The sequence below is a fragment of the Dendrobates tinctorius genome, unplaced genomic scaffold (assembly GCF_039654945.1).
Source record: "Dendrobates tinctorius isolate UK_male_01 unplaced genomic scaffold, ASM3965494v1 ptg000115l, whole genome shotgun sequence".
Lineage (NCBI taxonomy): Eukaryota > Metazoa > Chordata > Amphibia > Anura > Dendrobatidae > Dendrobates > Dendrobates tinctorius.
The window spans coordinates 2,186,355-2,201,320 of NW_027361783.1; the positions used below are offsets into that span (position 1 = coordinate 2,186,355).

Genomic DNA, 14,966 nt, shown 5'->3' on the forward strand with positions numbered 1-14,966 from the left:
GCAATGCGAGAAACTTGCACAAGTCTCTCTCATCAATACCTGGCCCTGCTGCCGGCACTCGGACTGGTGTGTGCGGCTGCATGTATTTCTCCAGTGCCTATTGCTGGCGGCAGTGCCGGGTATTGATGCGAGAGACTCACACAGGTTTCACGCATTTCTCTCGCAAGTCTGACCCCAGCCTATGTGTTGAAAGATCAGAAGATGCAGCGAGGACCAGATTTGGGGTGGTGAGTATCAGAGGGGCCAGAGAAGTGAGTGATAAGGTGACTATAAGCTTTTTCAAATTTCTTTAACTCTTTTATGGCACTTTATGGTTCATAAATACGGTTTCTAGAGGCCGCCATTTTGCTGAATCTGCACAGAAGCAAATTACAAATAGTCTGCATTTTTACGAACGTAGATTTTTGTAAAATTCAAGTAGAATTCAATTCCATTCAAATATATGTGCTCATCCCTAATTAGTACATCAGTTTTTATAATTGTAGCCTCTATTAATTTTTTATAACACACTTCTTCCATTTTTTGTCAGATGACATAAGGCGATGAATAAATCTTACTTGTTTTAATTTTTCCCAAGGTAGTTTTCATTTTACAAAACAGTAACCACATTTCCTAAATAGAAGAATGTCCTCTTTAATTTTAAATAAAATGAGCTTTTTAACAACTTTTTGTTATATAGAATTTTCCATGTCACTTTTTATATTAAAAACAAAAGTTGAAAAATCTTGCAATTTTGACATTAGTCACTACTAGCCCTAATATTAGATTTGTATCCCCTGTTCTATGCAGCAGCCACATGGATATCTGCTCTGGCTGTAATACAAGTATATAAGTACTTTCTGCTCATGCTCTGATCGAACCTAAGGTCATTTGCAAGGAGAAAGTGAGTTTATCACCTATTCTGAATGGTGGATCTTGTGTTATCTGCCATGTATAGAGCTGTAACCTTTCATTGTAATCCAATCAGTGAGGATAATACTGACTGGTCTCCTGTACAGAACAGGAAGTAGGAACCTAGTAATAAGGGTGAAGATGTCAAGATTTCTAATTTTTCTTTTAATATAGATAAGAATATGGAAAATTTAATATAAAATTATCAATTTTGTGTTAAATATTTGCATATGAATTGGGTTTCCGCAATTGCATGGGCATGCAGGAGAAAATAACTACACGGGAAAAAAGGCAAATAAAAGTAGCTTGCTATTTATTCACTCTGATTCAGTGTGAAAAAATGGCAGATTAGCTAGACATGTATTATCCCCTTTGAATGCAGCTAATTGTCATATGGATTTGTGGGAGTTACAAACTGTTGATCCATGTTAAAAATCCAATGGTCAGTCTTGGATTTCCAAGGTGGAAAATGCACATGGGAACTCTGTAAGATTAAATGAACTATATGATTAACTAAGACTCTTTATTTGTATATATACAGACTTACTTCTTGAGAACATCTACAGATCTGGTAGTTGGCATATACTGTACATTCTTATCACATATCTTTCTTTATTGTATCTCTGCAGGTCAGCGTAGAAGTCTTGATAGAATATCCGTTTTTTGTATTTGGCCAAGGCTGGTCATCATGTAGTCCTGAGAGAACAAGCCAGCTGTTTGATTTACCATGCTCAAAATTGTCCGTAGGAGATGTCTGCATATCGCTTACACTCAAGAATCTGAAAAATGGCTCCATAAAGAAGGGGCAACCCATGGATTCAGCTAGCATCTTGCTGAAGCACCCAAAGAATGACAGTCTGTCAGGAAATAGACATAGATATGCAGAACAGGAGAATGGGATTAATCAGGGAAGCGCACAGGTGTCCTCTGAGAATGGTGAACTAAGGTGTCCTGCCAGATTGAATCCTGCAACTTTTATAGCCAAAATTGAACCTGGCAAACCCATGGTGACAAGGAAGAGGAGGTGGTCTGCCCCAGAATCAAGAAAATTAGAGAAGTCTGAAGATGAACCACCATTGACTCTTCCCAAGCCTTCTTTTATTCCTCAGGAGGTTAAGATTTGCATCGAAGGTCGATCCAATGTAGGCAAGTGAAACATGTTTAGAGAAGAAAAAAAATAGGCTTACCCTTGTCTTTTTATTCAGATTACTGTACTGTAGAATAAATAACCCAGTATTTACACATTATCATCTTATTTTAGGTTTATGTTATAACATTGTTATAGTTGCGACTGGTATCTTTCAGGAGATTGTTGATGCATAAGTTCTTTCCACAAGTGTTCACTCGTGCAGTAGCTAAGATTTTTTTGGGGGGGCTAAGCTTTCTGCGGTCTTGATGGATGGGGTTGTATAGACATGGCTTCTATGATTTAGTTGCAGGATGTCAACTTCAAAGTTCAAATGAATTAAGCATTTTCTTTCAGAAAGGATTACAAGGGAAATGAAGAAAGATGTCGGCTGCCCCTTGTTGGGAGGGTATAGCTTCAGGTTTATTTCTGTTGTAGGTCACTGGCACAAATAATCTCAGTTGAATGTCATTGTCTCGGTGACTGATAAAGATACCAATTCATATACGTATGTCAGGAAGAAAATGATCTATGTTCACCTTTTCTTCATTTGGTCTCATGATAGGTTCGAATCTAGTGCCATGTCTCATGTTGGTGTGGGGTATTTTTTTCACAACTTAAGTTTCGTAGATTGAAGTGAACATCTGAAATCATTTCAAGTGACTCAAAACATGAGGATAACCACCTACATCTACATCACGTTGGCAAATGGCACTTGGTCTACAGTACCATAAATTCATCCTGAGAAAGCCAAACTGCACATGTTAATGTTTGAGGTCAGAGTACCTCTTAGCTCTAAACATTTTTTAATTTTTTTTTGTGCTGTGAAAAACACAGTCATATGTGTCCTATTAATTTTATATTAAACCTTCCAATGTTAGATCTGCTGACGAAGCATTTGCTTGCCCCCGGAACAAGGCAAACAGAATTTGACAGGATGCAGAATCCTGTCGGGATAAAGATTTCTTATGGTATTGCAAGTAAATGTCCTGTAAACTCGGCATGTGCTTCCCAAAGTTTAAGCATATTGCCTGTATAGAGCACTAACATCAATTACTTGCATCATGGGTGCAACCATCTTGTGTTCAACTTCTCTTCTTTAGTTACAACTGGTGCCACTTTTCTTTTCTTTTTTTTTTTTAATAACGTTCAGTGTGACACATTAAGGAACAAGAACTGGAGGAGCGATTAGAGATTGTCTATTAGCACTTACAATGCTGTTCACACTTTATTGCCGAGCATCTTGGTCTAATGTTTGCTAAGTACTGTATCTCACTTTTAATCTGTGTATTTTTAAAAAAAAATATATATATATGTTTTTTTTTCTTTTTGAATTTTTTTCAACACTGAAACCTACATGAAAATACATAGAGCTTTCTTTGAGCGAGATGTCGAAAGTTTTAATGTGGTTTCAAAGGGATGAATGTAATTCTTGACCTAGGATGTGACCGTTTATTGTCCCAAAGGACTACTTTACAGAAGGCACTTTCAGAAAAGAAGGGGTTCAAGTCATACGTGAGCTGACATGATTACAGAGAATCGATAGGGAAATATTAAGCTAGATAGAAAACGTAAAAATAATTGTCCAGTGTTTTAAAAAAAATAAAAGATGGACTTTAAACAAAAAAAAAAATAAAACCACAAAAAAAAATCTTGCAGTTTGCACATCTTAAGTTTTGCGCATTTGAATGAAATTCCTGCAAATTAAATGTAATAATGTTGTAGAGACAGGAATGAACAGCTGAAAGAACATGGATACATGTAGCAATTACTTACTATTAACCTGCCTAATGTGTTAGGGTAGTGTTTCTTTCAGTTTCAATCTTTCTGTCACACTGAATAGCGTCTGAGAAGGAATTCTGAGAAGTCGCAGTGTAAGAGAGCGTATGTGGATGGATGTCTGCATCAGTGTGTGTATGTTTGTGTGTCTTCACCTTCTAATGAACCTCTACACCAAGCACCTATAGTCACGAGTACAAGAAGTTTATGTGTACAAATGCATATTTGCCCATTTGTTATGTAAAAAAAACAACATTTTGGTAGAAACCATATATTGCACAGAGAAAAATATCAATTTGTATTTCCCACTTTAATCCAAAAAGTAATGTGTACCATATGTATTATATACATTTTTTTCAGTTGTTTCACACTATATTTAATATGGCAATTCGCTCTTGTGGATAAAAATTGAGCTTGTGTTTTCCCTTTTCTTGTTTTAGTTGAGATTTTTCCCGAAAAGGTGTGACATCTTTTTTTCCCCTATTACGGAATCACTGTTGCGTTTCCTTTCTCGGTATCATATTTAGCCTTCAGAACTAGATGTTCTAGATGTTGTGTATATTGTGATATTTTTTACTTGAGTCTTGCACATACTGGCTTTAATGGCCCTAATTTCCAAAGTTAGATCGATTGCTTAGATACATTTTTTGTTGTTTTTTTTTTTTGTTAACACAACTCCATCTTCTGGTTAAAATGTAGCTTCAAGAGACAGGGTCTCTTTTTTTTTTTTTTTAGAAAACTGATTATCTATTTGCTTGTAACGGCAGAAAAAATTACAGTTTCTGCAGAGTGTTCAAACTTTTCCCATGGAATTTAATTTCTTATAGAATCTTTGAATTTGCCAATTGCTTTATGAATGGACATAGTCTCTTTTTTTTCATCATCAAGACTACAAATTGTCTGCAGTGCCTCCACTTACCAGAATTTCAATGCTCTGTTAACTGTAATGACACAGCACCTATTCTAATAACCGGCAAGCTCTCAGGTACAGCTCTCTTATCATATATTAGTGCGGCAGGGATGGCTACAGAGGGACTCGAATAGGTTCCTTAAAGAAATGTCTAGACATTTTGCTACGTATGACAACAGCTCATGGGCTGAAACTATTATTATTATTACAGCATTTGTTCAGTTTTGAACTATTTTATAAAATGGTAATTCCCTAATATAATGTTTTTACCAATTCCTCCCATGGCGAGCAATTGAAAATACAGCAAGGCTAATGTATCAGCAGACATATTAAGGCATCCTATATAATAATTTGTATCCTGACTATATATATATGTAGAGATCCATATAGATATCTATCTATATGTGTATATATATAAATATATGTATATATATATTTATATATTTATATATATATATACACACATTAGATATAGATAGATATATATCGATATACATATATTCTTCGATATACATATATATCTATATATCTATACATATATATAGATATATACATATTCCCTATATTGAAAAAAATGTTTGTTTTTTTAAATGATTTGAGAGAAATATATATTTAACGCAATAACCACCCCCTCAAAGTACACTGAAGGTAAAGCTTATAATGCCCATATAGCTACTAATACTTCAGCCAATCTAGGAAGCAATAAAAGATAGGTAATGGAAATAAAGACTGTAGCAATGAACCAGTATATCATACTGTAACTCTCTTTAGCTCCAACCTCTCTTCTGTTACACTTAGACATCTAGTCTATTCAATTGAACCTCAAAAATCTGATACGCAATTTTTGTTTTTTAGACTGCTTGTTAAGTGCTGCATCTACCTGGACCCCATTTCCACACACAAAGCATCTCTCCCCCACCCCATGTCTCACATTGTACTTCTGTCCTCTGTAGTTTTGGATGGACTGATGATGTACTTATTATCCTCAGGGCACTTTTTTCTTCTGTTGAATTTGGTATGAGGGATGAGGATGTGTATGGAATCATAATTACCACTAAACCATGGGAAAAGGTTACTAAAAAAAGTCACTGGAGCACCTGAAAACAAACTCTATGTAACTTCAGTTGTTCCTGCTCCAAAACATCAATCTGGGAGATCCCTCATAGACACCTTAGGACATATAGTGATTATAGGGGAAAACAAAGTCATTGCTGGTTGTGATTTGTGACCAGTCAACGCAGATAGAATCAAATTTTTCGAATAGGTATAATGCTATGGCATCCCATCCGGAGGTCCGACCTCTATGACCCCTGCCAAACTTGAGAATGAAGGGACCGAGTTCCGTACAGCATTTCACCTGCCCAGCAGGCAACCTACTGTGCATAGATCTGCGGCACAGCCACTTCCGTGTAAGTGAGAGGGGCCATGATACAGCCCTCTGCAGCAAGTGGCCGGGTGCATTGCTCTGTAAACAACAATGGTGAAAGGGTTAACTCAAGATCGATGGAGGTTCCAACAGTCACACTACCACCATTCAAAAGTCATGACATATCCCAGCAATAGACATTTTTATTTTTTTTACCAATTAAGTTTAGTAAAGTGCTGGTCATTTGTTTCAATGTGATTGCACATGAGCCTATTGGTCATTTGCACAGTTTGCGGGAATTGTCTGAAGTTATGAATATCTGGACTGCAGCCATTAAGGGTTGTACTTGTGTTAAAATTTTAAGCTACCCCTCTATGACAGCTACATATATCATAGATGTCAGGGGAGTAACTATTGTGGGTGCAGGGGTGGCAGTCGCCCTGTGGCCCTGGAGCCTAGTGTGGCCGAAAAAGGTCCTTATGGCCCAAAGGAGAAGACTACAAGGATTAAAGACCCGTGATAGTTGGAGGCCCTGTTGGTAATGTTGCATTGGGGCCTACAAGATTCATGTTATGCCACTGCCTGATGTTAAAGGGGTAAGACCATCCTCTTTAAATCCAAAATAGGTATATGTTGGATTTATATCTATCTATAGCATAGTAAATAGCGAGAGATGACCTGCATACCTCTTTTGTGAGAATTCGAAGCAGTCTTTTATGGGCTAATGAAGCCTCCTCGTTTTAGGCTGTGCCTGTGACTGTTATCTAACTTACAGTATACCTTCATAATATACATGGTGGCTACACAAATAGCAGATCTATTTTTTTAAATACCAATAGATGAATGAATTTTTCTTGAGTGAGTTGTTCAGGGCCTTCCCAAATGCATCCTATAAACAGGTATCCCCGTATCTATGTCCCGCTGTAGCACTCAGCTGCATGTTCATATATATATGCCCGTGTATATGCATGTGAATATATAGACCTATATACGCATACATGCCAACATAGACATGCATGCACTCTCTAGAAATCAGAGTGTATCTCACCTCGGTGTGCGGAGTCGTCAGCAGCGGGGTGGGGGGGGAATTATAGCAGCTGCATGGAGACAAGGCAAAAATAACTTGGTTGCTATGCAACGTCTCTATTATCTAATCCTCAGATGCAATATAGAGTCTCTATACATGATGGCATCACATTTCTATAATGAATTCAGAACTTCGTATCCTGGTGTAGGAATTTATAAGCTCATGGTTGTGAATCCTAGTTGTAGGTCCTGTGTTTGCGACATAGGAACACATGTCGATGGTTCCCAGTATATCCATGGGTGCCAGTCCTGTCTATAGAATGTCCAGGAAGCTCCGTGACATCACTGTTCTTTATAGAACCTATATATGGCCACGTGAAATAAAAAATGAATGTAATATGACTAGTTCACATACTTGTTTTTTTGTTTGTTTGGTTTTTTTTCACTTTTTTAATATCCTTAACTCATGGCTCTGCCATTCGTTACTAAATGTAATTCCAGGGTCAGGTATATATATAGCTATATGTATAGTGAGAAAAAAAATAGAGATACAAAAAATAAAAAAAGATAGAGATATGTGTATATAGACATCATATATATTTTTTACATTTCATAGTATACATACAGGTGAAGTGTTATTTTTCTACCCCTTACATTCAGCAAACCCAAAAGAACCGTTGGCACCAAGCATAATGGCGCCTCACCAATTAGTAATAGATATTTTTTTAAGAATGCTATAAACGATATGAGCAACATTAAAGCAGCAGTCCATTGAATTGCTACTGAGGTGGGCAAATACTTATTTTTATTGCATGCTCGTAGGGGGGGAGGGAGATAAAAAAAATTCCGTTAACCAATGACATATGAAATACCTGTCATTTTTGCAATTGCTGTCTATACTCTTTAACAGTGTCCCAGCTTTTTGCATACCATATTCGTTTTGGGGGTTTTGGTGCTTAAATAGTGTTATTTTTTGGGGGTTTTGTTCAGAGATTTGCAACCACATGTTATGTGCTGGCCACTTATTGGGTTGAGCGAAGGAAGGGAGTCGATGGACTGCTGCTTTTACTTTGCATGTTAGGGTGTTGACGCGTTTCTCTGTTGGTCGGTTATGGAATTTATCAGAACCGTGGGATGAGCAATCCTTTCAATGTATATCTCCTTAGATATTATCTTACGATTATATTCATTCTTAACGCACTTGCTTATTATTACAGATGCAACGAGTGATTGTGAAACCATAAATGGCTACTTTTTTTTATTTTTGTGTTTTATTTTGGTATGGCATAGTCTGGATCTTTGTGTAGAACTCCATGGTACTCGTCTTCTTGTCTTTGTTTCTTGAGCTGGGTGGATTAAGAGGTGTAACAATAGTAGGCATACTTACCATCTATTCATATGACATTTAGCTTCTAGCAAACCAGACTTTCACTGTTTTCCCATCGTCCTCTTTGCAATAGCATTTGACATCGGTCATTATATTTTCTGTTCCTTTATCTTTTGATTATAGTTATAGTGCCAGACATTTGAGTTTACAATGAAAACACAATCACCAATAAATTAGTCAGGGAGTCAATACAGAAAAAGAACCTCAATAGGGATTTCTATAAAACTAATGACTGTTGCTTGCAGATTTTAACTTGACCATTTTATGTGGGTCTCATTAGGTAGGGGGGTGATACAAAATTTTCTTTTTGCCTTATGTCTTTTATTGTATTTCTTGTCCATTGTATATCGATCCCCCCAACCTTCTCCATCTGTATTTTACCATTTACACCAACCTGGAGACATTTCATTTTTATCATGTCTGTCTATAATATCGCCGTTTCACAGAATGTGGCATCATTACTATTTCCTATCCACTAACTTTTAGACAATTTTCACACCTCTTACTCAGGGATGGGGCTGGTGTATGTTTGGTACACATGTGACCAGAAGCAGCACTTTCACTACTCTGGAGTAGGGATGTACAGTATATAAATGTTTGTTCTGTTTTTACCTTCAGCCTGGGACAACACACAAAAAAAGGTGTAAAATAAAGGCAATATATATATATATATATATAGCAGCAGGTGAAAAATGTGACAGTATATTATGTGCTGCCAAATCAGTGTCGAACAAAATTTGACAAACCAAACTGATGAGTTTTCACATTTCTGTTGAAAAGAATCAAAATGAAACTTGTAAGAAAGATGCCAAAAGTTAAAAAAAGACAAAAAATGCACTATTTGCTTATTTTGGGCAGATAACACTCCAGTTTGTGCCCTTCAGGCACTTTATCTGTGGTAGGATGCTTAAAAAATCTCGAAAATGTAGAACATTTTCACTCATGCGGTCTTTATTTTGGCCTCCTTATCCATAATGACTAGAAAAAAAATTAGAAAAATGGCGGCACTTTAATATGGCTCCACACTGGTGTCAGGTCCTTAGGTTTTACTGTGTTTTACAGTGTTGTGTTAAACCAAATGACAAACAAATCCAAACACTTTGCACACCTCTACTCCGGAGTGAACTTTTTTTCTTTTTTAATTTTTACGCAGATGACCTCGCTTCAGATGTGTTACCTTACTGATAGAACCTTTTCTCGTAGCACTATACTGTATGTTGTGGGAATATATAGGTAGTTTTTTTTTATGTAAACCTAATCTGAGAAGCGTATACCTTTATTTTTCAGAAGCACTCATATTTAGGAGTACATGACAAGCTTAAATGAAATTGCACAAAAAATGAATGTTGGAATGAGTAATTCAGTGTTTGAAAAGACATGGATTCTATTGAAACAATGATGGGTTTCATACTTTGTAAAGTAAATATATATATATATGCGTGTATGTGTGTGAGTGTGTGTTTGTGTGTGTCCGTCGGTGTATAAAAATGTTTTTTTATACATATGCGCACACACACGGATATTCACGTTTGTATACAAAAGTAGAAAGGTAAAAACTTTGCTATTTTTTCTTATTGTATATAGCAATCTGTCAAGTTTAGATGATCAGGTGTACATGGCTTTAGCCAGAGACAATTTCTACTTTTTGATGGCTTGTCAAGGACAACTATGCTTAATTATGACTGTTGGACCTAAACAAATTGTGAGCTTGAATTTACCTTTTGTTAAAATGAAGTCGACCAAAACTGGAACGTGTAAGAGAAATATTTCATAAATAGTGTAATTGTAGGGTCGCTACAATTGGTTGATTCTATGTGTTATTGTATGGGGCATCATAATGATTTACTGTTGTAGCATTCGATAAAGATTGATTAGTCAGTTTTCATGGGTAGACAATTCTAATTTATCGATTCCTTGTATTGTCTAAACCTTATCCATTGAAGTTTAGTCTAGGTTTCGGTGCACTACTCCAAGGCAAACCCTGCCCTGCTCAGTTTAGGAAATTACAACATTGGGGGTATTTCATAAAACTACAGGAAGCAAAGTGGCACAGATATTCTAGACCCTTTAGAAAGTTGGTTTACCTAGTTTTGCTAAATATTACTCATGCTGCGTGTTGTTTCCATGACGACCTATGTGAGTGAAGAATTAGTAAGCAGGAGGTGGTGAGATCTAATACAAATGATACTCAGCCACCATATTTCTTAATAGGGATCTGTCACCAGATTTCACAATGTACTGCCATATACCGTAATTTTCGGATTGTAAGATGCACTTTTTCCCCTCAAATTTGGGGGGAAAATGGCGGTGCGTCTTATAATGCGGATATACCTTACCAGTACCGTATCTGCAGGCTGGGAAGAGGGGGTGTCCGGCGGTGCTGTGGGTGCCCGATGCTGTTGCAGGGGTCTCCGGTGCTGCTGCGGTGGTCTCCGGTGCTGCTGACGGGGGTCTCCAGTGTTGCAGGGGTTCTTCCGACATTTTGTGAAAGGCCAGAGCCCCCGCAGTTCCATGGTTTCCTGTGCGGTGCACTCAGAAAAATGGCCGGGGGGGCGGCGCATGCGCAGTTGGAGATCTCGGCACCAAGATCATCAATTTTCCTATTTTTCTCCTCAAAATTTGGGGTGAATATTATAATCCGAAAAATAGGGTAGATCTCTTAGACCATGCTTTAAAAATCTATATTAGAATGACTAAGAAATTTCCGAGCAGATATTAAAATGAGCATTTTTGCTCATGCTATCATCAATATCAGATGGGAAAACTGACTAAACATGCTAACATATATTTTCAACATAGGTACAATAGCCTCTTCAGGTTTATGAGACCTTAAAGCGATTATTTGGGACTTTGGTTATTTTTTCGTATAAGGGCTAAAAACGTATCAGCCGGTAATTGCCAACTTAATGAACTAAATGACTGTTCTGCCTGGTGGCAATCTCTACCGCCTCAGGCGGTGGCTTCTCCTGTTTCCTTTGACCTCACGTTAACAGAGCAGCTCTTTCTCTTCAAATAGTTAATCAGCGTTGACAGAGCAGAATGGAAGAGAAGAAGCTGTGTCAAATTGACATCACCGGAAGCAGGAGAATCTTCACCAGAACGGCCGAAAAGTTCTTAGGCCCATAGAAAAAAAATAAGCTAAGTGGTGGATAACCCCTTTAAAAATATATGCCATTTGCAATGTGAAATCTGGGGACTGATCATCTTTAAACATCGTTATTCAATTTTGAATTATTTTTTAGACCTTAAATAGCTTATCGAAGGTGGTGTCATTGTAGTGTCAGCGTCACACTGTTTCATCTCAGACCTTAGTAGTAATACAAGGTTTTACTGCTAGGAGCTACGATAGTCATATGCTTTCTGCCAATTATGCACATTTTACCTACAGCAGCAAAGCATGGGAGGATGCACATATTAAGCCCACATCGTTCATTGATTTCCTTCCCCCTCCAACTGACGAAATATTACAAATGAGCCGGTTTGAGTAAAATGATGACAAATATGAATAATGAAAAAAATCATTACTACTTCACAACCAGCTCACTAAGCACTTTTGAATATATATATATAAACGAAAATGACCTTGCACAAAAAAAAGGCCAAACTTATTATCGGAGACGCAAATAAGTTTTTCCTCTCATTTTTATTTTTGAAAAATGTTTACATAAGGATTACTGTAGTTCTAAAATCAAATATCATTTTTTCCATATGTATTATCGTAGGTTCTCTCGCAATCTAGATAGAGAGAATGAAGGCTCCTGCCGTTTGTTCTTCAATTACAATTAAGAATATTTGTTCTTTGTAATCTTGCCACAAGAAGTAGTTATTGTATATATTCTCTGAATTGTATTGTTTTCTTGTCATTGCGTGAAAAGACTAAAGTCTTCCATTGAAACTAATTGGAGACTTCACCCATGATATTTTTGTGAATGTTAATATTTTGGCTGGTCAAAGCTGCAATTGTCTTTTCTTGGTTGTGTGTCTGTCACAGTTTGGAAATGTTTTACAGATAATGCTTACATTGCTAGTAAGTCTATAACCCCCTGGCGCTGGGAAAAAAAAAAATAATTTCATAATAAAAAACCATAGATTTCTTTAAAAAAAATCTAAACTCCCAAAGAGTAGCACAAAATATACAGTATATGTTAAATTTTTATCTTGGGACGGAGGACCACAATTTCTTTGAACATTAAAAACTATGAAAAATTGCATGACTGTGTAACGCAAGGAGAAGGATGGGTATGGCAGTTTCAGACACATATTATGAAGTACTATTTAGCAAATTGCTTAATTTGTTAAGTAGTGCTGCAAGGGTTAATCTGAGCAAAACAAAAACAGTTTTCAACATACGGTCGCCCAACATCCACCTCTGCACTCATGATTTTCACTTCTTCCTTTCTTTTAAAATTAATTTGCCAGATGGCATGACACAAGTGCTACCAGCACCACCGCGCCTCAAGTCACAGGCAGGTTAGTGTCACAGTATACGTTAGGTCTCCTGCGATATTCTAGGGGAGAAAATGTCTGTAATATGAAAACCAATGATTCCAGTAGAAAAAAAAAACACTGGGAATTTGGAGACATACAATAGTGCGCATAAGCCCCAATTTTTTTGAACATTGAGATTCGTTTTAGGAGTGAGTGCATTATGGCTGGCGGGAGTTTTTTATTAATACCTATTCGCTAGGTTAAAATGGCGAATTCAAGACAACCCAAGAAAGAAAAAAATACAAGTACATCTCATATTTAAAAAGAAGGGAGAAAAGATAAAATATTGCAAAGCAAGAAGTTAATTTTGCTAGGCAAAGAATGTTTACTCTATGATAGAGTAATATGGGTGTATTGCTAGTGCATAGCTAAATAAATGCCAAGTTCTACTTCTGTACAACTTGTAAACCTTCATTTTCTTTAATAATTTATGGTCTAAGATGGCCAAATCAACTTTATGGGAAATAGCTTACTTCAAATTACTACTTGTACATGCAAAGTTGCTTGCGCCCCAATTCATCAAAGCAATTTTGCCAGAATTTTGGCATATGTTGTTTTAAAAAGTCACAAAATTTTGGCGTAACTTGGAGGTGTGCAAAAATTGTGCTACTTTTGACGTTTTCACGCCAGTTTCTTCTAGCTACAGTACATCTAACTGGGTAGAGCTGGGCGTGAGGCACCATGGCTTGTCTAATTCATGACGATCTGTGGCGTTACTCACAGCAGAAATGTTACACAAGTCAGAGACTGATGTAAGTTTTCTGGCATGGCGCACTTATGTGCCCGCTGCTCATCAGACGCTCCTGATTCATGAAGAGATGTGCACCTCTTTGTGGATCAGGAATGACTGACTCCACCATACCCCCTCATCAAGATCAGTGAGGAAACCAGACCCTTTGTGACTAGATATCTAGACACATGGCAAGTGTTAAGGGATATTTTAAGAATATTTTCCCTAATTTATATGGCAATGAAGAAACCTCACATATTCATATTTGGGGCTGGAACAACCCCAAATCCTATGTCAAGTTAAGACCACAATAGAGACCACAACTTTATTGTCCTGGAAGTCTTACAAATGTGATTGAATTGTATTTCACAGAACCCCTTATTGTGTGCTTATCTCCATAACATGGTTCATAACACATGAACATCCCCAACCTCAGGTATATAGCTAGAGTACAAGAGTCATTATTTTGCCCTACCTATTGGGAATCAATGGTTAGCCCTCCTATTCTTCTGTATGACACACTTCCAAGATAACGCCAAATGAAAAGGAACTTGCAGCTTTGTCTTAAGATCTATCTGGGCTGATCCAGCCATTATCAAGTGGAAAGATGGAGGAAATAATGTTTTGCACCTTATTGAGCAGAGGAAAAAGTTTCAGTGCATACATAGTTGAGAGCTTTTATTGTGACAGAATTTTTTTTTCCATATGCGTGCATACTCTCTGTAATTCCAGTGTAAAATATTGTACTTGCACTAGCTTTTATAAAAACAAATATAAAAAAATGGAAGAATTCATATTCTATTTTCTAATCGTGGTGTGTCTATTTGTAGGATACACTCAAGTCTGTTTATTGAATTTTATGGTCCCTTTCTTTGATGGTGCTTGCAGGTTTTCTAGGTAGAAATTATTTCATTATAATAAAACAATGTTTGATTCAAAATTTGAACAAAATTGTTTTAAATAAATTGTCTGTATACCAGTACAAGTTTATTGTTTCAGTATACTCGTACTAATAAAATAACAGTGCCAATTGCAACTCTGTGTCCGTGCTTTTTTATTTCACTGCAAAGAAACACACATGAAATTCACATCAATGCCTACTTTATTCACTCAGCCACCATTACTTTCACAGATTAGGTAAGTACAGGGTCCATACTTGCCATTAAGGGCTCGCTCACATGAGTGTTGAATCTTTCATGCGAGAGAAGCGGCTCAATTAAGGTAGTGACTAGAGTTGAGCAAATTTTTCAAAATTTGGTTCCG

At 36.9% G+C, this 14,966-nt stretch overlaps 1 protein-coding gene across 5 annotated transcripts in view; it reads left to right on the plus strand.

Annotated features, from left to right (window-relative positions):
• The window catches only part of ATXN1 (ataxin 1), a 411,948-nt gene extending 397,209 nt beyond the window's left edge, over positions 1–14,739 (plus strand). For all 5 annotated transcript variants that reach the window (XM_073589941.1, XM_073589939.1, XM_073589943.1 and 2 more), the window contains one exon: positions 1,521–14,739. In XM_073589941.1, coding sequence (XP_073446042.1) covers positions 1,521–2,045 — 525 coding nt within the window. In that variant the 3' untranslated portion in view covers positions 2,046–14,739. The remainder of the gene's footprint in view (positions 1–1,520) is intronic.
• The last annotated feature ends 227 nt before the right edge of the window (positions 14,740–14,966 follow it).